This window comes from Homalodisca vitripennis, chromosome 1 (genome assembly GCF_021130785.1).
Source record: "Homalodisca vitripennis isolate AUS2020 chromosome 1, UT_GWSS_2.1, whole genome shotgun sequence".
NCBI lineage: Eukaryota > Metazoa > Arthropoda > Insecta > Hemiptera > Cicadellidae > Homalodisca > Homalodisca vitripennis.
The window spans coordinates 56,484,309-56,511,292 of record NC_060207.1 but is presented as its reverse complement, the minus strand read 5'-3'; the positions used below and the strand labels follow the sequence as shown (position 1 = coordinate 56,511,292).

The window sequence follows — 26,984 nt, the reverse complement described above, 5'->3', positions numbered from 1 at the left end:
ATGACCACCTCTTTTAATTCTTCTGCCAATGTGAATTGAGGAGTGTTTTTCATTTCCTGCAAGCACAGATGTATAGTGCAACAGAAATCCATCAGGGAACTTACTTTTGACACCATTTATGCATAAAACCATCACTCTTTTTACTGTAAACACGGCACATTCTCTAATGTCACTCTGTATAGTATGTCAGAGTGTTCTTCTAGTGTAGATTATTTTAATTACTGAATAAATAAGTACTGTTAACATCCAATTTAACTAAAAAAATTGTGAATGTACACACCTGAAGGTACTTGTAATTTTACATTGTGAAAAATTTTATTTCTGTAACTGAAGGAATCAATCATTAACATAATCAATGAGTAATTTGTTTTTTGTGGGTACAATTTGTGGAAACTAGCAGGAGGCCTTTGACCATTGCAAATAGAATCACAAAGGAATGCATCATACATAAAGTGCAATTTTTTTTATATCAGAGAAAATCTTATACTTATAGGTTACATCAAAAATCTTAAATGTTATATATGTAATTGTTTCAATGTTTGTGCTTCTGTCACACAAAAATTACAATATACCATGGTGTTGAAATTTTGCATGGACACTGAAGTAACATTTACCTCAAATATATGTATATTTATTTTTTGTTATCAAGTGGAATACCTTTGTTCTATGCATTAAAAATAGATATTATATAATTAAATAAATGTGATGTATTGTTACAACTAAGTTTTGTTAGGGTGATATATCTATAAATGTAACTAAATTACAGTAATCTCATTTAAACAACCATTACTACTACTCTAACTGTCCTAAAGTCAGTGCATGACTCATTTCATATGTAGTAAATATACTAGTTGATATAAATATTTCTATACATTCAAAAGTGTCTAAAACTACTCAAGAATGTCAATAAAGTGGGAATTACTCTAAAAATAATAATTTTCTATCATTTATGTATGCTGTATAATATTTTTGTTGTGTGTAATTATGGAATCTTTTTTCTTTTATATGAATTAATTTTCCTGACCACTGTCAATAATTTTGCTGTGATGAGAAATTTATTTGTTTGTTTGAAATAATGATTTATTTGGAGTTGTTAGAGTTAGGGTTTCTAATGTAATAAAAATAATCCTGCTTCCTTAAAACTCAATGTGCATTCTTTCCCATGTGTTAATTGAAACCCAAGTTGAATTTCAGCTTGTTACTAGTCCACACACATCGAAATATAAGTTATTGGCAAAACTACCTCCAAGTGTTATCAGTAAGTTAAAAACAAAAGGGAAAAAAGATGTATTTTTCTAAATGTTAAAGTATGACAAAATAAAGGAAAGGAATAGCGTAGGAGTATTTTTTTTTTTTTTTTCAAAAAATTAGTAACATGACTCGTGTTTTAATTTAAGACTAAAACATTTGAAAACTTTGACTAGTTATCTGTTGAATTATATAAAGAGGTTATTTAAGAACTTTCATGTATGAATTTGAATTCTTTACTGAAACAAAAATGATTAATTGAAACAAAATATTGGAGCCAATTATTTACATTGAGTACATACAGCAGTAACAAGTGTCTGATCTAATACTCTATTCTAAGTAACATGGACTGTTAAACTATGTCTTTTGTGTAACACTGTATGTAACACATTTGTAAAACTGCATCCTTACTTTCCGCTTAACACTAATAATACAATGTTTTAAAATTATACTATTTACTTATATGGTTAGGACCTGATTTTATAATTTTAATTGAGAACTTTCTTCTACAATCACAATAACATTCATTCATCTTCAGTTAGTATCTTACATAATATTATAGTTTGTACTGTTTATATAGTCCGAGGACCACCAGTTCCCCCTAAGAGTGCACAACTCAGACGGTCGTACAATGCGTCTGCGTCGTCAACTGATCAACTTCAAGCCAAACTGCGCAAGTTGCTGAATGCAGATTCTAAGGAGAACTTAATAGAGGTAATTTTCATTGTTGCCTTTGGTAATTTGTTTTGGGTTAAACACTATGTATAGGTGCTTCTCTGACCCCTAACACTCATATAATCATTTTAAATATTATAATTGATGCCTTGAAATGACTTTGGTCAAAATAGCCTTTAACCGTTAGCACTCGCAGGGCGGAGCTGGTCAAGTGATGTGTTGTTTTGTAGAGGGCTCTCAGATAGGGGCTAACCCGCCTACTGCGTAGTTGCCGCTTATTGCCTTATAGACTGAATATTTAACTGAAAACCGAATAGAAATCGATCTTCACGTATACTTCAATACATGATACAATTAAAATAATTGACTTTGAGAAAACTGGTTGCTTCCAAACACTTTGAAAAACGTAATTTCCACATCAGCTGTTTTAGTTTATTATTACCATGATCATAATAAGATTGCTGTCTGAAATGGGTCTTTGTTTGTGTTTACTTCGTTCAAATCTTCTGTAATTGTAATATATTTTCATTTTTTCTTCGCAAACAGGGATTCCATTGTTGTGATATTCTATTGTGTAAGTGGTTATTTTTACCATATACGGAAAGTTTTGAATCATCACAAAATTGGTGCAGTTTTAGATGAATATTCAGATGACAATGTAAATAGTTGAAGTGATTTTTATGGTGTTGAAGATGATATTTTTTTATGATGTAAGAACTTAACCCTCCGGGTGATACATGTTTTTACCTATGGTGATGGGTATATTTTGATTAAATGTGCGCATGTTAAAAAAACATTTTTTTAAAAGCAAAAACTGTATTGTAATATATTGTGTTCCATATCATTTTATTCTGTACATTCTAAGGAATCAGAAAATAATACTATAAGTGGACTTGTGCTAATATAATGACCCATTGTACTCTGCTGAATGTTCAAATTTACTTTTGCAAAAAAGTTTTTTTCAAATTCTCACAACCAGTACTTTATTATACAAATAAAAATTAAAAATGTGGAATATAGCCATTTTGTTCACCTTTTTATGTACATTCAGAAAAACTACACATGTATGGCTCAATTCATTAAAAAACTCAATCTATATATACAATAATGACTATGTACACCTCTTTTTCTGAGCAAACTTCACTGTGATTCAATATCAATGACATCTTCTGGTGTATAAGTTCTCAACCACACGGGATTGGAAAATTCTTGAATAGGCCTATTTGGATTAGGTGTATCATCTTCATCACTATCACTATTATTTACAGTATGATGAGAAATATCTACTTCATAAGATTCTAAGTCTTCAAAGTTTGGAACTTATTCCTTACCACTGCCAGAAGAATAATCCTCTAATGACACATCTAAATCAAGTTCCGGCACATCTATATCACTAGTATCTTCCAAATCACTTATTTCATCATCTAAAAACATCTCTGATTTGATCTGAGCCTAAATTGTTATCTATTGCCACTAAATACAGCACAATTCAAAACAATAACACAGCAGACACCATTACTGTATGGGTGTAGCAACAGCAGAAAACAGCTGGTTCAAATCATCGATATATCTACCGCCAAAACAATGTATTAGATTCCATACAGAATATAAAAGAAACTCCAGAATTTGATGATTACGGCACTATATCAAACATTAGATTTCAACGAGAATTGTTGAAGGAACTAGCGTTGCAAAAATCGCTTACATAATAGTTGCGCTCGCGACGATATCACCCGGGCGGACGATATAATCGTCGCGGCCGATACTCACCGCGAGGGTTAACTGATGAAAATGATATTAACGGTCCTCAGAACACTAATTTAGATAGTAACTTGCCATCAACTAGTTCTAATAAACCTATAACTGCTAGAGCTGCAGTTGGTTTTAGACTTTGGACATTTATTTGAAATTATTTATTGTATGATTTGTATTGTCATACAGGAATTAAATTAAATGAAAATCCACACAATCAAATATATATATATATAAAGTGGTGTCCTCAAAAAAAAAACGTAAATGTTAGGTATTTGCTGCAACTTTTTAAATTAAAAAAACGAAAAAAATATTACAATTTTATACATTTAAATTTATTTTTGGTTATCAAATATTGTACAAATGCATCTCAATTAAACAGATCATTACTTATTGAAAGTAAATCAAGGGCTAAAGATTAAATGTTTATGTATTTTTCAGGATTCCAACATTGTTCAGGAAGTTAAGAGATCACCCCAACACTACCGGCGGTCCAACTCACAAAAGCAGACCCAGCAACGAAGCAACCACCAGGTGTGTCCCGTCCACCACAAGTCACTGCCTGATCTGCACACTGGAGCTGAGACAAGTAGTGACTCAAGTGAGCCTGCAAGCTGCGAATATGTTCTCTACACTAACAGGTATAGTAACCACTTGTGAGCCTTGTCTACTACAAGTTACTGCCTGTTCTGCACACCGGAGCTGAGACAAGTAGTGACTCAAGTGAGCCTGCAAGCTGCGAATTTGTTCTCTACACTAACAGGTATAGTAACCACTTGTGTGCCTTGTCTACTACAAGTTACTGCCAAGCCTAAGCTCCTCAGTGAAGCTGTCACAAGTAGTGACTCTGGCAAGTCTGCAAGCTGCAAATATGTTCTCTACACTGACAGGTATGGTAACCACTGTGTGACTTGTCTACTACAAGTACCTGCCTAACCTAACCTCTCCACTGATGTCAAGAGCGTTGACTCTAAATGACCTTGCTTGTTGCAAGTACATCTCTGCACTAACAGCAGGTATAGTAACCATTTAGTGTCTCCTCTCCACTACAAATCACTGCCTTATTTCCTCATCGTATGTAACACAAGCAGTGACTAGCGAGTCTGCTTACTCTGATTGTGTCATCTGCACTAACAGCTGGTATAGTAACCATTTAGTGTCTCCTCTCCACTACAAATCACTGCCTTATTTCCTCATCGTATGTAACACAAGCAGTGACTAGCGAGTCTGCTTACTCTGATTGTGTCATCTGCACTAACAGCTGGTATAGTAACCATTTAGTGTCTTCTCTCCACTACAAATTACTGCTTTATTTCCTCATCGTATGTAACACAAGCAGTGACTAGCGAGTCTGCTTACTCTGATTGTGTCATCTGCACTAACAGCTGGTATAGTAACCATTTAGTGTGTCCTCTCCACTACAAATCACTGCCTTATTTCCTCATCGTATGTAACACAAGCAGTGACTAGCGAGTCTGCTTACTCTGATTTTATCATCTGCACTATCAGCTGGTATAGTAACCATTTAGTGTCTCCTCCCCACTACAAATCACTGCCTTATTTCCTCATCGTATGTAACACAAGCAGTGACTAGCGAGTCTGCTTACTCTGATTGTGTCATCTGCACTAACAGCTGGTATAGTAACCATTTAGTGTCTCCTCTCCACTACAAATCACTGCCTTATTTCCTCATCGTATGTAACACAAGCAGTGACTAGCGAGTCTGCTTACTCTGATTGTGTCATTTGCACTAACAGCTGGTGTAGTAACCATTTAGTGTCTTCTCTCCACTAAAAATCACTGCCTTATTTCTTCATCGTATGTAACACAAGCAGTGACTAGCGAGTCTGCTTACTCTGATTGTGTCATCTTCACTAACAGCTGGTATAGTAACCATTTCAGTAGCTAGCCTTTTAGTGTGTCCAGTCCAATACAAGTCACTGCCTTATTTCCTCATTAAGGTGGCACAAGCAGTGACTGTAGCAAGCTTGCATGATGTATGTTTCCTAAACCACAACAGGCATAATAGTCATAATGAATATGATAAATTAATTTTTTTTGTATCCTTTTTATCCAAAACGTTTTAAGATTTAAAAAATAATTTTAATACACTGTGTCTATAGTTACATTATCTCAAAAAATAAATTTGAATATCCCTTTGCTTCTATATTTTATATATTCTATCAGTCAGGTAAGGAGCTTAAAATTCTCTATAAGCGTATGACTGAAATATTCTGCCACCTGAGAATTTCTTAGTTGTTTTGAGACTAGATCACCCATCATGCATGCATTCCTAATACTTCTGTTGATCAGTTACGGTTCATGAACATCAGTTCTTCAAATATGTTTGAAAAAAATGGATGCAGGTAATAATTTTACACCTATCAGGGGAATAATTTTCTTCTTTGTAGTACTTAAACACCAGACAAAATAATAACAAAAAGAGATTAACAAAAGAATCTTTCTTAAGAAAGGTATATTCCAGAATTCTTAGACCTAAATCTTTTCCTGATAGCCAGTAACCAATACAGGTTTCTATAGAATAAACAATAATACCACAGTACAATGAGGTGAATGATAAGAAAGTTATAGCTACTTTTGCGCATTGTAAGGTTAAACTTGAATAAACTTATCTATAGTATGCAACCCCTGGTAAATCTACACTAATCTGTTCCAGAAAATGCAGCTCTCCGCGGCAGAGCACAAATGATGAGATAAGTGTTGAGTCTTCCACCAGTAGATCCAAACGCTTATCCAGCCAAGTGAGTACATCCACTTAACTAGATTTTGTGTGTTTAACTGTTTTATGTTTATATGTGTTAGAATAACATGTGTCAAAATCAAACCAAAATTAATTTAACATCTGATTTATTACCATATTACACGGTAACCCAACTAGCTTGGCACCATTACAATTTTTTTCCCATTTTTATATTAACATGAATTGATAGAGTTCCAGTCTGAGCTAAGTAGACACTCTGGAAAAAGTTACACATAATGATGTTTATGATCTGAATTTAAATGAAGTTCAACCATGAAAACATCCTCGACACTCCTAAACTTCATCTTGGAAATTTTCCACTTGTTGAGTTAGGTTCTGCAAAATTACATCCACATTGAACCTACAAGCACCAGTTCCTCCACTTTTCCAGTTGTCATCATCCCAATAACAACAAAGTCCCCTCTTTTATATCCTATCCACCAAAACACAACATATCTCCATCTCTCTCTTGCTCTTGAAAAGTAAAATAACTAATCAAGCAATGCTTTCCACAATGAAGATTATTTCACAAACTTTGCCCAACCAACCCCAACCAGTACTAAAAGAGGGTTTCAAAATTCTCAATGCATTTCTATGCATAAAATCTCAAAACCTCCCACCATTACCTTCCCACAACCCAGAGACATCCGCCAAAACCTTCACATTGCAAATTACGTGACCTGAACTAGTCTTTCAATCTAACTTAGACCCTACTATTTACAAAATTCCTAAAAAACGCTTCACTCGTCAGGCAGCTTCTAATTTTATCAGCTCCCATAATAGAGGATACTAGATAATCATATATATGACTAGCGGGGTGTAATTTATCACTTACAATGCAAATACTGTTCTGCCAAATACCTGGAAATCTCAAACCGTCATTAAATGGATGAACAGCTAAAGACAGGACTGCAAGGCCCCAAATCCTGAAAACTCTTGTTTATGCCAAAATAGTCAGTTCTTTTCTCTTCCACCCTCAGGTGCCAACTCAGAAGAATTAAACTTGTCCATTCAGATCATGTGATTCTCCCAACCTGAAGATCAATAAAATGTTTTCGTTATATACTACCATTTCCCTGCTTAATGTGTTTGCAATTTGCAATTATAAAAATAAAGTGCGATTTGTGTAATTGTACTACAATTGGACAACATTGCACAGGTATCAAAATTTTTGTTACCTATTATTAGTCCATTATTTGGACAAGCTAATTCTTACATCAAGAATTCAGAAGATTTTATCAATAAAATAAAAAATATTAATATTGATTACAGTGATATTATGGTCAGCTACGACGTAAATAGTCTGTTTACAAATGTACCTGTCTCTGAAGCTTTGTGTCTGATTAGACAACGACTTTCTAATGATAACAACTTCAGTATGAGAACAACATTATCTATTAACTGTGTAATGGAACTTCTTACTGTATGTGTTAGCCACAACTATTTTCAGTTAAAAGATAGATTTTACAATCAAGTATCCGGTTTACCTTTGGGTGGTGTTCTCAGCCCAATAATTAGCAACATATTTATGGACCACTTTGAAGACATTACTTTTGAAAATTGGAGTATTAAACCCAAAATTTGGTTACGGTATGTTGATGATGTCTTTTGTGTATGGGAAAATAAAATTAACATCCAAGACGAATTTTTAAAACACATCAATTCAATTAGATCATCGATAAAATTTACTATTGAAAATGAGGTTAACAGTGAAATTCCATTTCTTGATATTTTGATAACAAAAACAAAAGAAAACACAATTAAAACAACATTATTTTACAAGAAGACTTTCAGTGGACAGTACCTTAATTATAATTCAAATCATCCTCAACATGTAAAAATTGGATTAGTACAAAATTTGTTTCAGAAGATTAATAATTTGGTAACTGATAACAAAGATAAAATTTTAGGAGAAAATTATACTACAGAACTTTTGATTAAAAACAACTACCCTCCATCAATTATTGAACGAGCTAAGGCTAAAAACAAAATTTGCAAGCAAATTACCAAAACAGACAATCCTAAATATCTCACTACTGTAACTATTCCTTATGTAAAAGGAACATCAGAAAAAATTCGTAGAATAAATTATAAATTTAACATCCGCACTGTTTTTAAGTCCCAAAATAATATAAGAAGTTACTTAACAAAATTAAAACCGAAAAACAAACATCAAGAAACCAAGAATGTGATATACAAAATTGACTGTGGTTGCAACAAGACGTATATCGGCCAAACATCAAGACCTGTGGAAATTAGAGTAAAAGAACATATTTATAATTATAAAAAAGAAAATATTGAAAAATCTAAATTAGTTGAACATGCAGTAAAAGAAAATCATCATATAAATTTTGAATCGTCTAGTGTTGTGTTTAAAGAATCTTCCTGGACTAAAAGAAATAAAATTGAAAGTGCGTGTATGACAGTTTTAAAAGATAATTGTATTTCCCAACCTTCCATAAATTTCAGTGATATTTTTATACCATTAGTGAAAAAAGAAATCCATTCCAAAATTATGAATTGCAAACCATATTTTTCTACATAATTCTTTTATAATTTATTAGTTTTTGGTCTTTACAGTTAGTTTTAAATTTTATTCTATTTTATCATATGTTTCTTCTATTTTACACATATGTTTTTTTCTGTAAACAATGTCAAACTGATGATGCCTTAACCGGCGAAAGCGCTATTTTAATAAATTTTATGTGGAAGTATACAAAATATGTCTTTTCCATTAAAACATTGCACAGGGTTTATAAAGTAACTTAATGTATGTTCAGATGTTCATAATTTTATTTGGACAACCAGAAAAGATAAGTACAACCCAAACCATTACATCTCTGACAATTTACTTGTTTGAACAGTTCAATCAGTGCCAGTAGATAATTGACTGACTATAAGTGACATAAATACAAGACTGCCACCATAACTACCACCATAACCATGGACTAAACAGACGAATTGTACTACATTGCAGGCTCCTTGCTACCCATTAAAAAATGTATAAAATGCAGTCCCTATAATGATGTTAAAATATTTATTATTATAAAATAAATGTTTTTATCTTCGAGGCCCACATAATCATCGTGTATGTGAGGTGTTTAACCCTCTAAGTGGCAAGCGCCGTCTGATTCACGCCGCCGCGAAGTGGCAAGCGCCATCACAGCCATCGCTTCACATTTAAGGCCGTTGCTCTGCAACCGTCCATTATTTTTAGGCCTAGTTTGAACTATCGTATTCTCCATGAAATTTCCTATACATATAATATAGTATAGTGTGTATTCATGTTACTAATGTTTGCTGGCTTAAATGATTCCGACGGTTTTCGTTTGACCTGGCGGCAGACGAGAGAACAGCTGTCTACTCGTCTCGTCACTGTTTTGTTTGGCGACTTTGGTTATCAGTATATTATTGTTTATCGCGTTGTTTGTGTTACCGGTAAATGTTTAGGTTATTCGTTCGTCATGGAAAATATTGGGGTACTTTGGGATTATACCGACTACACCAGTATGAGGAACACAAACAAATAAATTTATAGAAAAAAAAACATTATAAAACGAAAAAACAACTCTTCAATTACAAACTTACAATGATTGTTAATGGGTTTCCTGTGACGCCCAGAAAGCAGCAATATCAAGGATGAGTTAGTCTTGTGCATTTTCGCTTTCAACAGCAACTGCCGACCGCAACGCATATTTTAGATGTAGGCAACTAGTCATGATCTTGTAAAAAACGAATGGCCCCCTCTTCACTCCTGGGTAAATCCCAAATTCTCATAGTGTCACCCTTCACTAATCTATTACACACACAGTAAAACACGGAAGTATAACAAAGCGACGCACTCGACAGACACTTCGGCACGAAAAGTACAAGAATGCGGCGCACCAGCTGAACGGGCGGCGAGAATCTGTAGTCACGTTATCTACTAGATCGCTCGACTTTGACCTCTGTCTGAGGATGGGGAGGGGTTTGCGATAAGACAATTCCTGTTTTATATTTATGAAATATACTGTGCTATGGCAAACTAAGCCACTATTATACTATTATAGGCCCTACACTACTGGGAGGAAAAGACAAGCCCCTTCTAGTGACTCGGTAGTAAAAAAAACAGTGTATACATAGATTTAGTTTTTCCCATCTAACTTTTTTGTTCTTGTAAATAGAAAAAAATGTATAAGAAGTAATTTGTTTAGAATAAAATTGTGTATATTCTGTGAATTTGACATTATATTGTAGCTCCAGTAGTTTCAAAGTGACGGACAGTAGAACTTAAAAAATATTTTTTCTAAAAAATTTTTTTTACACATCTACAATGATATTAATCTGAAAATAATGGTAAGGCACCATATATTATATTTATTCTTATTCTATAGTTCATAAGGAAAACAAAAATATATAATGTTGCTAGGTTATCACTTATATAATATTTTCTAAAAATAAGTTTAACGATCATGGCAATTTACCCAAAAACGGCCTGCCACTGAGACCACAAATGACCGCCACTTATAGGGTTAAAAAAAATGCCCAATGCACAGGAATGTATCAATGAATTAATACATTCGGAAAACAACTTTTGATCATATACATGTTTGAATGGTTTACCTGATGATACTATTCTTTGGACTGCCACACATTTAGTCCAGCACTCCATGCTGTGGAAGCAGACAGAAAGTTCTGTCTCTTCAGAATGATAAAGTCCTATCTGTTCTATTTTAGAACATACTTTGAAAAGGAAACTGAATCTTCTTGTTTTTGTATAATGTCATTTCTGAACCCAAATCAGGATTCTTTAACAGAAATGAAATGATAAATGCCTTTATTTAGGCTTGACAGCCTTACTCTGCTTACTTAGTACATAGGACCCTCTTGGACAAAGGAAGAACCCTATTGAGTTTTCAGTCAAAATCAAGGGGTAGCTAGCAACATTACAATAATCCGGGTAAAAGTTCCAGTCTGTTTGACAAAGACTTTCATTAATTATTTAGTTATTTAGTTTTCTAATGCTATTCTTAGTAAAATATAGATTTCTATGAATGAAAGATGATTGAATGTTGATGTGTAGGCCAGCTCCAGATCCAGGTCTCAGTCAGGTAGCAGCAGGCATGGCGTTGCACTCACTTCTCCTGTCAAGTCCAGCGTCAGCTATGGTGGCTCTGCCACGAAGACTGAGTACAGGTTTGTTAGTTTTCTTTGTGGATGATAAAAAACAGGTAGACATTATTTAAGTTATAAATGACACAGTGTTTAAGCTGTGATCGCATTTTGTGAAACGAGCCGAGAAAATGCGACACTGTTCAGTAAAGCTCTCGCAAAAATGCAATAATAGATAGACAGAACTAACCACAAGAAATATATTGTTTTCTAAAAATAAGTTTAAGGCACAAAAATATTCACATTTAGTTCCACGTAAATAAAATACAGGCTAGTGTCCAATGAATGGCCTTGCTTTATAGATAGGACAGCATTGCTGATACACCGTGGCTGACGTGCATTTGAACCAAAATGAACATGTCTTTTCTTGCTACTACTGGTTACGTTATGATCAGAATTTTTGTAAATGACAGACAATCATAAAAGGTTAAGTATAACATATTTAAGCTATTTGTTAATGATCTCTACTAAAGGTCCTAATAGGAAGGAATTCTTTTCAAAGAGGTGTAAAGTTTGGCATTTGTTTAAAATCGTTGGTGTTTAATTTAATTTAGTATTTTAAATCGAGAGATTTTTCATTTCTGCTCTTTAATTTCTTATGTATATTTTTACAATAAATACAAAATTTTAACCTTTTACAGTTTTTAATTAACGAGGTTTTAAATATTTTAACAGTAATATTTTTATTAGTGTAAATATTGGTTCTGGCACAAAGTATTTTGCTAAGTATTATTGGCCTCTCTCCTGAAAACCAATGCAATTAATAATTGCTACAGAACAAATATTTTAGCTAAAAAGCCAGAAAAGTTTGTATCTTTTTTGATAAAAAATGTCTATCCCAGCTTAAACCCTGCAATGACAGCATTTTATCATAGAATGACTCTATAGACTGAGTTAGTCCATAGAGTTCTATTAGTTAGTTACACACCTTCATTCATTGTGCAATTTATCATCAATTTTCTATTAGAGAGTGTTAATGAATTATCTACAGTTAATACATTATTACCATAGATTAAGACTACTTTTATGTTAGATAACTGGCACTATATTTTGTATTATTCTATAACTCTGTACAATATGTGACACAATAATTTTGACACTATTCTATGTACAATACCTGTACTGTCTTATGAATAAAGAAGTTTTGAAGTGAATTGAACCCTTTTTAAATGTGTCGTTGCTGTTAGTTTTCACTATCACTCCTGGATATGAATGTTCTATTGATATCAAGGGGTACAATCTAAGGTTTGTATAACCTTACTAAAGTGAATATTTACGTCATGTGAGTTTTTTTGAACATGAAACGAGGCTGTGACATTTATATGTTTACATCTCACACTGTAATGGTGGATTGATATATTTTTTTGGATTTAAGTTATTGAAAGTACCTTGAAAAAAAGCATAAGATAGCAGAGATTAATTAATTGTTGTGTTTTATCTTTATGACCATTACTCACGACCGTATGAAAATACGGGAATAAAATGATTATTTAAAATACTATTGTATTCATCCTATCATCTAGGTCTGGTGTGACTATTCAGTAATAAAATACTGTCAGGACTTTAGAAAGACAAAGTAACTGGGTCAGCAGGATATAACAACCTTCATTCCGATGGGAGTAAAAAATGTATAATTCAATTATCTAATGAGCCCAATAGTTTGTATTAACTTTGCCTAATATAAGGCTGTTTAAGTTCCTAAATGTATTGCCAAAAAAAATGTCTTGCATATTTACTGTGTTGTACAGGAGACCAGAGACTTTGTGGACTATGTCAGATGAAGGAGACTGCGAGGAAGGGACCAGATTGCGGCCCATCCTGAGGTCAAAGTCTGACGTGGGCAGGCGCTACACCAAACTCACTCCCGTCCCCCAGCCGCCGCCCACGCCTGCAGACCTGGACACCTTCTTTGAGCAACTTGGCCTGAACTCCTCAGACTTTAAGTAAGCAAAATGGATTTAGTCAGTTCCTTAACAAATATTAACTCAGTGATTGAACAAACAAATGAAATTCCTTTTGGTTTATTTAACGCTTTCAGCCATTCTGTGAAACAAGCATGTCAATATTAACCACAATTTTAGTGTTTAAATTTCAAAATACACTTTATACAGAATTTACGGAATATATTAATTTACAAATCCAATATTAGTATTCGTTTAAAACAATTTTTTTTGCTGAACTCTTTATTTTGCTGATGAATCTTGTCATTCAAACTATGGTCATTTCATCTACAATGTCAATATTTCATACTTTTATGTCAGATAATACTATGAAATTTTGGCATCATCTGAACCAGACAACTGACACATATAAATAGCAGCAAGTGTCTTAGATCTCAGTCAAATGCCTCGTCAACTTGAACAGTTGATCAGTTAAATAAGATGAGGATTAAGCTAGAACCGACAGATACAAGGGACACATTGTGTTTAAGTGCAAGGGTCATTAAACAAATTAAGCTTTTTAACACAGTAATTTTCAGATTTTGCACATGTTTTTTATAGTTGGCTTGTTTATTTAGACACTGGTCATATCTTAAAACGAATTCTTGAAATTGTTCAAAGAAATTTACTACCTGCTCTGACATCGAGCAGTTAACAGCTGTTTTTACTTTTTCAACATAATTGAATTGCTTCACACTAAAATAATGTTTCAGATACAACAAAAATATGGAAATCGTTTAGAGCAAGATCAGGGCTATATGGCGAGTTATTAAAAACGTCCCAGCCTTGAGAATAAATCATTTCTTCATGTGTGGTGTTGCATTGTCAAAGAGAAGCAGATTCCCTTTATTAGCATGCCACATCTTTTGTTCTGAACTGTTTAGTGGAGTTTGGTTTATGTTGCTCAGTAGACTTCTGCATGTATTCCTTGTTCACTAGCAAAAAATGAAATCTATCACAAAATTAAAATTTCCATGATTTTGAATTTTAGGAAGTTCATGTGTAGTTTTCACCTTGAAAGGAGAGGTTGTGTGCCACAAATCCATAAACAGGACTTTTCATTCACAATCCTTCCATCGTCAAAAAAAAAAAACTTGAAACAAAGAATCCATAGACTGTTGCTTGATTTCAAGATTCAGAGGTGGTATGAGATACCTATGACAATTTGACTTATATATCACTCCGTTCTTCATTATAAAGGTCAAGGAACTGCCCAATTTCTTTATTTGTTGTCCTCTGTGAGGAGTGTTGTACCCATCAAGAGCACAATTCTCTGAATTTTAAGTTTTCTGACGACTTTATACAGGACAGACCTAGTCAATTTAAGAAATTCTCTGTAGAGAATGGTTATTATGAATCTTCTGTCCTCACAAATTTTTGTTTCAAATGCACTCCACAAATCTTTAGAGACAACAGATGTTAGACCTGATTATATTTCTATGTGAATATTTTCTCGGCCGCCCTCAAATATTCTGTCCCATTTTTGCACTTTATCTTTGATCATTGTATTATCACAATACACTTCATAAAGCTTATGATGAATGTCAGCAGGCAACATATTTCTTGCATTAAAAAATTGTATCACTGACTATTTCTCACATGTAAAAAGCAATTCAATAATCTTGAACATTTTAAAGATGGGCAGTGAATGTATAGGTTAGCTACAGAACAGCAAATGACATGTGCTTGATTGTAAGGGATGCCTGGAGGCGACACACACACTTGTAGTGGTACTTGTCTGAACTACAAGAGTGAGAAACGGGCCTTACTTATAAAACATTCCTCGTATGTGCCAAAACTATAAGCTTTTTTTTATATACATCCAACTTCCTGATGTGTTCACTATTAACTAAATACTGTAAAATATTAACTATAAGCAATCCTTGCCTTAACTATTATCTTTCACAGGTGGCTTTTAATATATTGACTGTTGCAGAAACACTTTATAGCGCAGAGACTTGGTTTCCATTAAATAGACCCTTAAAGTGGACATGTCACAAGATACGGGTTGCAATTTAAAAATTTAAAGTTACCACCCTGTACTATATGTGAAAGTAACAAGTACTTTTTGTGATTCAATGTTTATTGAAAAATTATATATATATATATATATATGTATGTTTATATATATATATATATATATATATAAATACTACATCTTTATTTTATATACTTACTTATATATTTACTTTATATATATATATATATATATATATATATATATATATATATATATATATAAAGCAAAATCCATTGACTGACCCATAATGAAATCTCAAAAACCACAGAACGCATTTACGTAAAATTTTGTACACAAGTTCATTTTAAATCTTAGGTACTCACTAAGAAACAGTTTTGAACATTTATCAGCATAACCACAAAAATCTGTGATACTTCTGATGACATTTTTATAATATTGAGAGCTGTGATAAAACATAATATTTAGCTTCCAAATATGTTCCATAAATATACTAAAATTGAGTTTTTTTCTACAACTAATGGTGGAGTTCACGATCAATTTAAAAACAGTTAATGAAAGTTTGTATTATCAGTAAATCTCCTAATCTACTGAAAACTATTGTGTGGCACATTGTAAACATGTTCGTCTTACCTTCTAGGTGCTCACTAAGAAATGGTTTTTTAACTTTGCAGTCTAATCAAGTAAATGTGATAATTTCAATGACAAATTAAAAACAGAAGAGATTTACATAGAAATTTTTATACATAATTGTTATATTTTCTAGGTACTCGCAAACAAAATATGAGCTAAGCAACTAAAGCTATCTTCAAAGAACATAATTATATGCTATTATAATGTTGTGAAACACAGGTACTTTCAGCTAGTGCATTATATCTAGACGGTAATTGTGCAGTAGTTTAACATGTTCACTATGGGAGACTCCTTGCTGTGCAGACCCGATTCCACGTAGCTAGCACCTTGGGCACACAATATTCAACCGCCCCTTCAGAGTATGCCAGTCACCTGTTTGTAAATCGTGACCTAAGGTTGAGTACTCTGTTCAATGTCTTGTAGTATAGAGACACAGTAAAGGTGTTAAGAATAATAGACTCATGTTCCAGAAGACTCACACAAATGAGGACAAAAGGATTAAAATACTTAATACTTTCTGATAGTCAGGCTGCACTAAAGGCACTTGATACCTAAGTTCGTTTGATTCTAAGGCAGTCTGGGAATGTAAGAACGCTCTAGCTGAGCTGGCAACGAATAACAGAGTAACACTTGGTTGAGTACCGGGTCATGAAGGCATTCATGGAAATGAAAAAGCAGACATCCTCGCCAAAAAGGGAGCGGAATCCATAATGGTGGAGCCTGCGCCAGATTGCGGGATAGCCTTCTCCAACAGTAAAGCTCTGGTCAAAGATTGGGAAAAGAGGATAAGAAACATTAATTGGAGTGAAGCCTCAGGATTAAGACTATCCAAAATGTTTATCTCTCCTTACGTTAAAGTGTGGATAGCTCTCTTAGATCAGAATAAGGAGGATATAAGACTAATATTAGGAATGTTGATAGGACATGGCTCCCTAAGGAAACATCTTATGAGGGTAGGCCTTAGCCAGACTAACGAATGTAGACTCTGTGGAGAAGAGGAGGAATCAGCAGAGCATATTTGATTAGATTGTCCTGCCATCTTAGAAACTCTGAAAAGATTCCTGGGGCATATCTTCTCAGCCCCAAGGAAATCAGAGAACAGGAGCCCTCAAATCTGATTGGTTTTTGCAAAAGCCTCGGACTTTGAGGACACAAAATTAAAGTAAGGGAGGCGCAAAGGTCCTTTTAGGACTAAACGCGGGGACAAACTGTCCTTTTCTCTCAAGAAGGAAAAAAAGGGGTTAAGAAATTCAATTTCATGTGTGTTTGATTGAATATTATAATCTATATACTAATTGCTGAGATTATAATAACATGAGTCATTGTAATTTAAAAACCAATGGTATACAACGTAACTATGAGATTTAAAGAAGACATAAAAGCAGCAGATATAACAAAAACTATCATTTTAAATAGGAACATCTTTAGGCAAAAGATTTTTTACTAAAAAGTCGGGGAAGTAGGATAAATATATATTATATATAATATAAAATTTTAAAATAGATCAATACTGTACAGAGGTGATTACAAATTCATTTTTTGTTTCAGGTTGATGACAAAGACGAGCTCCCAAGCCTCGTCACCTGTGTTTTTCTCAGACACCAGCTCAGTAGACTCTCTGTCACTGTGTGTAGCCCAGCAGAGTGCAGGGGGCAGTGAGGGTGCTACCAACCCTGTTTCGGAAGTGCCCTCCATCGTGGAACGCAATGCCCGCATCATCAAGTGGCTCTGTAACTGTCGCAAGGCACAGCTCACCATACCGTCAGGCGTCAGCTGATCTGGACCTGCCAGCAGGCCTCTGTCTTTCAAGTTCAAGTTTTATGTGTTTAAAGATAGTTGTAAATGTAGAGGTTTAAGGTCTGGTAGAATGCAGATTGTATGTTTACAGAGATAGCAACATAAATGTAGAGGCTGAGTTGTTAATTACCGTAATTTTAAACTCGTCTAAGTGAAAAGTTAAACCAGATTATGCTTTTAACCATCTACAGTAGTTTTTTAGTGTTAAATTATATAAGCAAAGTTACACATGTTGCTGGACGAAAATGTTAATATGCTATAACTATTCGTAAGAAACTGGTGGTTTGCAAGATGTGCATCTGAGGAACTCTCAACTTTGCCATGAAATATTTCCACCTAATTTTGAGGTTACCGGGAAATTTTCTTTTCCAATTTTCCCTAATGTACAACAAGAGCATTCCTTTAATTTAAATCAAATTAAAACTCACTTAACTTTTTAAAATTTATAAATGTTTTCAATATAACACTGAAATTTGTTTATGTAATGAACATCTTAGATTGAAGGCCAAGCTAAAGTATGTAATGCACCTTTATTGTCTATATATATATATACATTTGTAATTTTGTGAAATTCCGTTGTTTTTCACGTAAGTTTGTGAAAAAAAGTTATCATTATAATCTACTTACTGGAACAATAAGTTTCAACCATTGGGAATATTGTAACTTTTGGTGCAGATACTATAATTGTCTTAGTATAAAGAATGTTGGGCTGAGTTAGGCAGTGACGGGATATGATTGTGCCCTAGGATGAGTGACTACTGCGTTACACTCTTAAAAGCAGCTTACTTGCTTTCAATTTTTCATCTACCAAACTTAAGTATTCGTGTTGTTTTATTGAACACAGTATTTTGAAAAGTTTATTTAACTACTGTAGATGGTACTTATAACATTCTGTTTTTTAGAATTGCACTTATTTATGTTTTTACATTGTGCGGTTATTTGTTTAAATAGTACTTATTTTAAACTAATATCATTCATAACAAAGGTAAAACTGATAATCGTAAAAGCTCAGTATAATGTGTTGGGTTTTAAATCCTGTCACAGAATCTTAAGTGTCTTAATGGTAAATCGATATTGTAGACTTTTGGTTTGGTCAGATCTAGTCTATGTAATTATTACAAATGGTTAGTAAGGATATGGATTATCTTGATGAAGTTGTTATATGTTTATCATATGTAGATAAGAAAGACATATATCAGTAAAAAAAAAACAAGAGTACTTAAGTCTGTGTTACTTACATACCTAATTGATATTAACCTTAATCCAATAATGTATTAAATTCATATAATTGTATGAAATAAATAATTTCGTATACATAATCAATAAGAATTGCAACAGTTGCAATAAACCTCTGAAAATCTGGTTTTTTTTATAGCAATACTATGTGATTCAAATCCTAATCTCACTCCATTATTGTATTAATTAAACAATTAGTTTTAATGTGTTAAAAATTTTACAATATTTATTATCTGGCCAAATGAAAATCAAAGTGAAATAATAAATAAGCTTCTTTTTAAACACTCAAGTTGAACCCTTATTGAGCAACTCTAAAGTTGGTGAGACAACAGAGCAACACTTTATGAAACACAAAACTATTACATACCCTATAGCCTACTATAAAAATTTGTTAAGGTAACAATTAAAAAATATAGTTATATTTTTACAATTCTTTTACTACCCGAAAACTAAAAAATACATTTATAGAAAACTACAAAATTTTATGAATTGCTATTAATAAATTGTGAAATGCTTGAAATTGTTGAATGTTTGATAAATGGTTTAGTTTTAAATCATTTAAAAACTTCACTCCAAGTGCAATAAAGTTATATAAAAAACTAATACAAGTAAAAATACAGTGCTGGTTCATGAGAAATACAAAAAATTATGCTATGAATATATAAAAAAATTTAAACACAAGAAAATATATTTTTTAGTTTTAGAAATGGCAAGAAAATATTTATAATCAGGAGAAAGAGAACCAATTTATTATTAAATGGACTGAGCGTCCATGGGCTCTGCTGTGCAGCCAAAAATTTCAAAAGGTGGTCACTGCAAGTTTTTGCTTTTTAGACAATGTTTGATCTCTTCGATAATATTTTGGGTCTCTTGTATGAGATTCTCATGGGGGTTTTAATCCCTCTAATCTTCACTTGGCTACAAAAGTGCTTTGTGGCAATCATGTTATTAGTACAATGGATATCAACTTTGCAAAGACCTTAGCTCTTGTCACCTAATAATAATATCCTTTTTACAGTTCTAGATTATTTATGCTTATATCAAGTAATTTTCAAAGACATTTTGTATTTTATTTGTTCTTGGTTCTCTTATTATGATCTTATTTGGTGCAAAAAATTGTAATATTATTGTGCATTCATTTTCCTTATTAATCGTATATAAGTGAAAGAAGTATTGTCACGCAGTGCAATATTGATTGTACTACTGAAACTGTACTAAAGAAAATTGTACTTTATGAGGATCTGTTACTGTGCATTATTGTTAAGTTGGAAAGAGTATAAATGATATTATATCTAAAAATAGGCCTTCTTTGTTAGTGTTCTGTAGTATAGTTTAGCTAGTAAAATCTGAAATAATGTGCTAGTTGTAAATAAGTTAATTCTCAAGTAACACTGCTAATTAACCACATTCACCTGTTTTATTTCAATGTTACCATTCTATGAAATCGTTCTTCCCTTGTTTCATATAGGATTATCTAAATGTTATATATTTTGTTACTTTGTAGATACTACAGTTCTTCCATAAGTTTATTAATGTTAATATTATGTGTTATTGTTAAATTGTGTTCTTTCGATAGTTTTATCACTTACTTTAATAGCTGTTAAACTGATAATTTCTACCAGATTATTTAAGTAAAACTCAAACAAAATTGGATTAAAATCAATCAGTATTGTGTACTTAACAATTTTAGGTGTAAATTACTTTTAAAGTGTGTTCTTTCACTTTAATAACTTCAGATATGTAAAACAAACATTGTACTGAAAGTCCGTTGTCTGCGTTGTCACTAGTATATTTTAGGGGTTTTATCATTGAAGCAATGTAATTAAATATAGTTTTTTTCTTGGTTTTATATTAAATAGGATATTACATCTCAGAAAAGATGATAAAAACTAAACAAAACAGTTGAAATACACTGAGAAACAGCAGATATAAATTTGCTTAAAAGGTACATACAGGTTTAGGACAGTTTGCTATAAAATACCATCATTAGATAACCCCAAAGGAAGGTTCCAAAAATATCCCTGGGTGGAAAAAAATTGATTATACTTAACATTTTAAATGAATAAACTGAATATATCTATATCTATATATATATATATATATATATATATATATATATATATATATATATATATATATATATATAGCTGTAGGCTTATATGCATGTAATAGTGAGACAGAGGTGCTTTGGAAATGTTCAAGAAAAACATATTTACAATATTGAGGATTGTTATCATTCTTAAGTATTAGTATACCTAATCAAGTTTGTTTGGAATTATGAATAAGTAGTAAGAGTAGAAACTGTAAGGTGGTTATGTAAACTACAGAATTAATTTAGTTACAGATACATATACATCAACATACATTCAACTACGGTACTGATAATCAGTGTTGTGAATTCACCATTATGGCTCAATAAATTAATTAAAGTAGTAAACCTTTCTAAAATTGTATAGGCCTACATCAAATGAAGTGAATAAATATCAGACCTTCAGAGAAACACAATGTTTTTATGGCTATGAAAACTGGAGCTGCATTTATTTTCTTATTGTAATTTAATGTTTATTTAAGCTGGACTATATACTTACCTAGTCAGTGATTAATCAGGTTTTGTCAATGTTTTATATTTTTTGTATTCTTATTGGTTTCTATTTTTAGTATTCGTTATTACATGTGATTCGTCAAATACATTCCATTGTTAAATATGCATTCAAAATAATCATATATATGTATAAATAACAGGGTAGTATTTTTAGATATCAATTTGAATATATATTTCAAAGGCAAGAATCACCAGATGTTTTATATATTTCAAATGTTATTTTTAGTTTGCCAAATTCATTTTGTTCCTGTATATAAAACATGTTAGAACAAACGAGAGTTGTTCCAAAATTACATTAAGAGAGATGAATGTCTAATTGATGAGATGAGCTCAAACCGAAATGCATCTGTTAAAGTGATACTAATGTCGCAGTATGTTAGTAACATTCAAAATGCCTATAACATGACACGGAGTGACATTGTACATCAGTTTGATAGTAATAAAACAATTATATAACTTACACACTCGTATTTTCACCCCATCTAGCTCTTGTTTACTAGTCCACTCCCCTAATGTTTAAGTCAAGGAAAAATACACAACTAGTCATTCATTATTGTCACCTTGTATTGACTCTGAACATGTTGGTTTCATCTCTTAATGTTGAATATTTTTGTTATCTCTGTTAATAGACTCATTTACCTTTTTTTCTTTAAAATTTATCTAAATATGCCAAATATTACATTCAAAGTAATGATTGGAGGTAAAATATTAACGATATATTGTTATTATTCGCATTAAGTTTTTATCAAAAATAAAAATAAAAGAAACATGTCTTGTAGTATATAAATATCTATGATTTTTAAATGATAAACTAAAGAACAATTTTTTATATTTGATTAAATTGAACATGAGACCGACTAATACAGTTCCTGTGTAGCTTCTTTACCAGAATTATAACTAACAATACAATTCGCAATCTAAAGCTTAAAAGAAAAAAATAGTTAAACTGATGTACTTTTTCATTTGCAAAAACTGTCTCACTAAAATGTAATAAAACTTCCTCTCAGAATTATGTTTTTGTGGTATGTTATAAATCATGACATAAATATCTGGACATTTTTACAATAAACATGTTGTGTTTTTATCAAATTCATTTATAATTTGAACAATATTTCCTATTATCTATTTTGTTAAATATATTTATTTAAAATGTAGGAGTTTTGGCCAAACAATGTGTATAGCCAAATAATGTTTTTGACCAATAAGTACATTAGAACAGTGATGGTATACAAATTGGTCAATATACAAGCTGAATGTATGACAGTTTTTTGAGGGAACTGTACACCAAATAAATAACAGTTGAAATTTCCTTAAACCTTTCAAAATAAAATTTTATTGCGAATTTGTTATTGTACTTTGTAAAACATTACAGACTTCTTATTTGTATTTGATGAATGATGCATTCCACTGTTATTCACTTGTCAATGTTATTCAGTCCATATAAGTTTTATGTTTTAATTAACAAACTATTATAATGATACTTTGCTGTTACTAACGTTGTTACTTACGCTCACTAATTTGTGTCATTCAGATAAGTATCAAAAATACATCTGAAGTAAAGCCTAAATAACATAGAATTCCATGTATACTGTGATAAATACTGTACTTTGTACACAATCTGTGTTTTTGTTTTACTTTCATAACTGATATTTTTTATTTCTTGTATGATGTAATATAACATTCAATCAAAACTGTGTTTTTTATTTATCAAATATTTCCATTTATTAATGTTATTTCCTGTATCGACAATGACTAGAGGCAAACACTCTGGTGTACTTTCTGATTGTAATGTCAAATCATTTTAAACCAACTTTAAAAATATTTTTGTTGAATAACGGTGTCATTGATACCTCTAATATCAGACACCTTCAAAATCTAGATTTTGAATCATAAACCTATGTATTAAAAGACCAGAATAAAAAGATTATTCTAAATGTATCACGTTTAGAGTTAATTTTCAAAGTTTAATAGACATGCTGCCATAAGTTTGATTTTTTGAGATTTAAATTGGCAAGATTGTTGAATTAAATCACACAATTAACATTACAATTACCTAACCATTAGTTTGAATATAAGAAGGGTGTATGATGAACAAGCACCAATCATGTTTAAAAAAATAACTATAAAAGTAAAGCTTCCAGCAAAAAGCAGCCTGGGACAGCATGGAAACTAACTGTATACCAAACACTAGAAATCCAGAAGAAATTAAAACTGGAATGTCTTTACAAAAGTACAAAGTAAATTTTGAAGTTAGTAGGGAAAGCAAAGTAATACTTTATTGCTGATAATTAATTATCATCAACGATTCTTTGTTGTGATACCAAGAATTGTGTGACAAATGCCAAAGGGTTTTGATCTTGTAAAAAATTATGGTTGTATCTGAATGTGAATATTTTGTTTTTTCACACCCAAGTTCAAAGCCTTATGTTGATAAATATTTTGTTGAAATAGAATTAATTAATAAATAACCTTTTTACACGTATAATAAAATGAATTTCTGTTGTCAGATTTATAAACTGATACAAAGAAGCATTGAATGACCCAACAGAATGTAACGAATGAGTTAGCACACAGACAGACTGCCTTTTGATCCCAAAACGAATAACGTTCTTTCATGAATCAACCTACTAAAATTACTTCTCAAGTTGCTATAAACTACTTGAGACCTATTTCCATTCTATCTGCCATATTCAAGATTTTGGAGAAAACAGCTGTAGCTAACATCACAATAACATTAACAGGGCTGGAATATTTCCAATCTTACGGTTAGACTTTTAGAAAATACCACAACTTACACTGCCCTTACTAACATATTATGTGACATTTTGATCAAGCGCAGATATAGTTTTTCCAGTTATGCTATTTTATTCTGAAGATTTTGGTTTAATCATCATGAGATGGTGGTAAATTAACTATTATGGATTCAATAATGATGTGGTCTATTATATAAAGTTTTACTTGAGTGAAAGGCTGATGGATTACCGATTACCTAACTGGGAAGTCTATAAGAGGTGTTCCACAAGGTTATTGTTTGTTACCAACTCTAATTAATTTGCTCACTAAGTTTGCAGTTTGCAGATCTGCACTACTTATTTATGAGGTGTGGATGATTCTAATATATGTCTTTTATGAACCGTACAAAATGGAAGCAGCCATTAATCAGCTACATTCAAACCTAAAATGAGTTGTCAGTCAGTTTCAATAGACAGAATCTAAATGTTGGCAAGTGCATGGTGCTTCACATTTCACCACTCCCCTGATTTATTTAATGTTATATTCTGGTCAGATTGTTACGCCGGTTTTAAGTTGTTGCATTTTTGTTGTTTGGCTGTTTTTATCTGTTTAAGGCTTAAGTTAAGTTTAGGTTAAGTTGTTAATTTGTTGGTAAGGGTATTGCATATGGTTTAATCAAGATTGTCTCTAATTTTACATTGCAAATAATTATGACATAACACATAATTCAGTATATTATTTATATATTATATTATAAATTTTTGACAATATCTATTGCATGTATATAGAGGGCCTAATATAGTTTTTTTTTTTTTTGAATGCTGAGTGCCTGGCAGTGTGTGAAGTGACATACTGAAAATTTGCCCAGCAACCTTACATTCTCCGACTGTATCACTCATGCATGCCTTAGACAGGCTGACAATCTTTGCAAATAGAAATATTCTACCATGTTACACTATTTATTAATTTTTGCATAGTATTATTAATTAATAAATCTCTCAGTATTTAAATGTTACATACTTTATCTGATAAATTATTTAACTGCACTCCTTTGCTCTCAGTATATTGGAGATCACTCTTAACAAAACTTGTTCCTCCTGAGATAGAGATAAAGAGTGTATAGTAAGACCAATGTAAGCTTCCATTTACCCATTTTTTAGAATCTCCCACAAAAGAGAAATCTGTCTTGGATACCACCCTTGCAGTTAACCACTCAAAAGCCATATCAACTCAAAGGAAACTTTTCTCCTGAAATAGCTTGAGCTGAATTCTGGGAAGGGTTTCGAGAGCAAAATCACATCTTGGTGCCCATCCAACAACTCTAATACATGGTAGGGATCTTTCTATGAGGGTATAGACTGTAATAGATTCCACACTGACATAGAAATACTTAGAAAGACAAGTGGGGGTAGAACTTTGAGCAAACTCATGACTTGGCTAAAGAATAGAACTTGCCTGTGCAAAGGATCTACCGATTGCACAGGTATGGAAGCTGAGATAGGTATTACAAATACATTATTTTGATAAGCATACAAATCAATAAAAGTAGTGTATAAGTGTGAAACATGTATTATTTCTTTTAATCAAAGAATAACATGCAAAAATGATTGATTTGAATGATAGCCACAAACTGAACAAAGCACTTCGAAATAGCTTTACTTTGAGAGAAAGGGTTTGAAAGTTTTACTTTCTTTGTTTATGACAAACAATAGCTAACCAGTACGGTCACATCAATGTTTAAAGAATGTCAAAATAATTTAAATATTGTATTGTAAGTTTCTTTAAGAGAATAATTTTATTGTTATTAACATTATAAATCTATTAACCAACAGAATGGTTACAATTATCCTACATTATGAATCTAATTTTCCAAATAACATTTCAAAGTTATAACTGGATGTTTATTCCCAAGTTATGTTGGTCATTCGCTAAGTGACAAGACAAATTACAACGGCTCAAAACGGCTGAATTGATCTATATGAAAATTTTAGGACATTAGTTGGCAACCTTGTGATGACATCTGATCACCTGTTCAATCATTATTTTTTTAAACATAGCCGCAAATTTACTTCAGACTACAATCAGACTTGCATCTGTTTAGACCCCTTAAATTGGGTCTACAAGGGATAGATTTTCAATCCACTGAAAACATTAAAAATCCAGGGTAAAAGTGGCTTGTTTGAGATCAACCCAAAGACATTTATGCCTAGAGAATTTACAAATTAGCAGAAAAGTGGGACAATTGTATAAGGAGAACTAAGTTGAAAAGTAACCAAAGTTTTGTACTGATTGAATAAATCAATTTTGAGCATTAGTAATTTGTGTCATTACTTATTGAATGACCTTTATATTATCACTGACCACTTGTTACTGAGTGTGGGAGATATACAGAAGTTATTCTCACTCTGAAAGTTATTGCCTGAAATATCTTATAGTTGAATGATAAATTGTAATAGTTTAAAACAATAGAATAATTAT

At 32.0% G+C, this 26,984-nt stretch overlaps 1 protein-coding gene across 4 annotated transcripts in view; it reads left to right on the top strand.

The window, feature by feature from the left end:
- LOC124361942 (protein FAM110B) overlaps positions 1–23,464 on the top strand; it is a 54,378-nt gene extending 30,914 nt beyond the window's left edge. For 3 of the 4 annotated variants that reach the window (XM_046816036.1, XM_046816045.1, XM_046816028.1), the window contains exons 4-9: positions 1,829–1,962; positions 4,117–4,316; positions 6,353–6,437; positions 11,499–11,611; positions 13,336–13,530; positions 17,687–23,464. In XM_046816036.1, the coding sequence (XP_046671992.1) occupies positions 1,829–1,962; positions 4,117–4,316; positions 6,353–6,437; positions 11,499–11,611; positions 13,336–13,530; positions 17,687–17,915 (956 nt within the window). In that variant the 3' untranslated portion in view covers positions 17,916–23,464. The remainder of the gene's footprint in view (positions 1–1,828; positions 1,963–4,116; positions 4,317–6,352; positions 6,438–11,498; positions 11,612–13,335; positions 13,531–17,686) is intronic. The other variant, XM_046816052.1, reaches the window with a different exon arrangement.
- Positions 23,465–26,984: the final 3,520 nt, after the last annotated feature.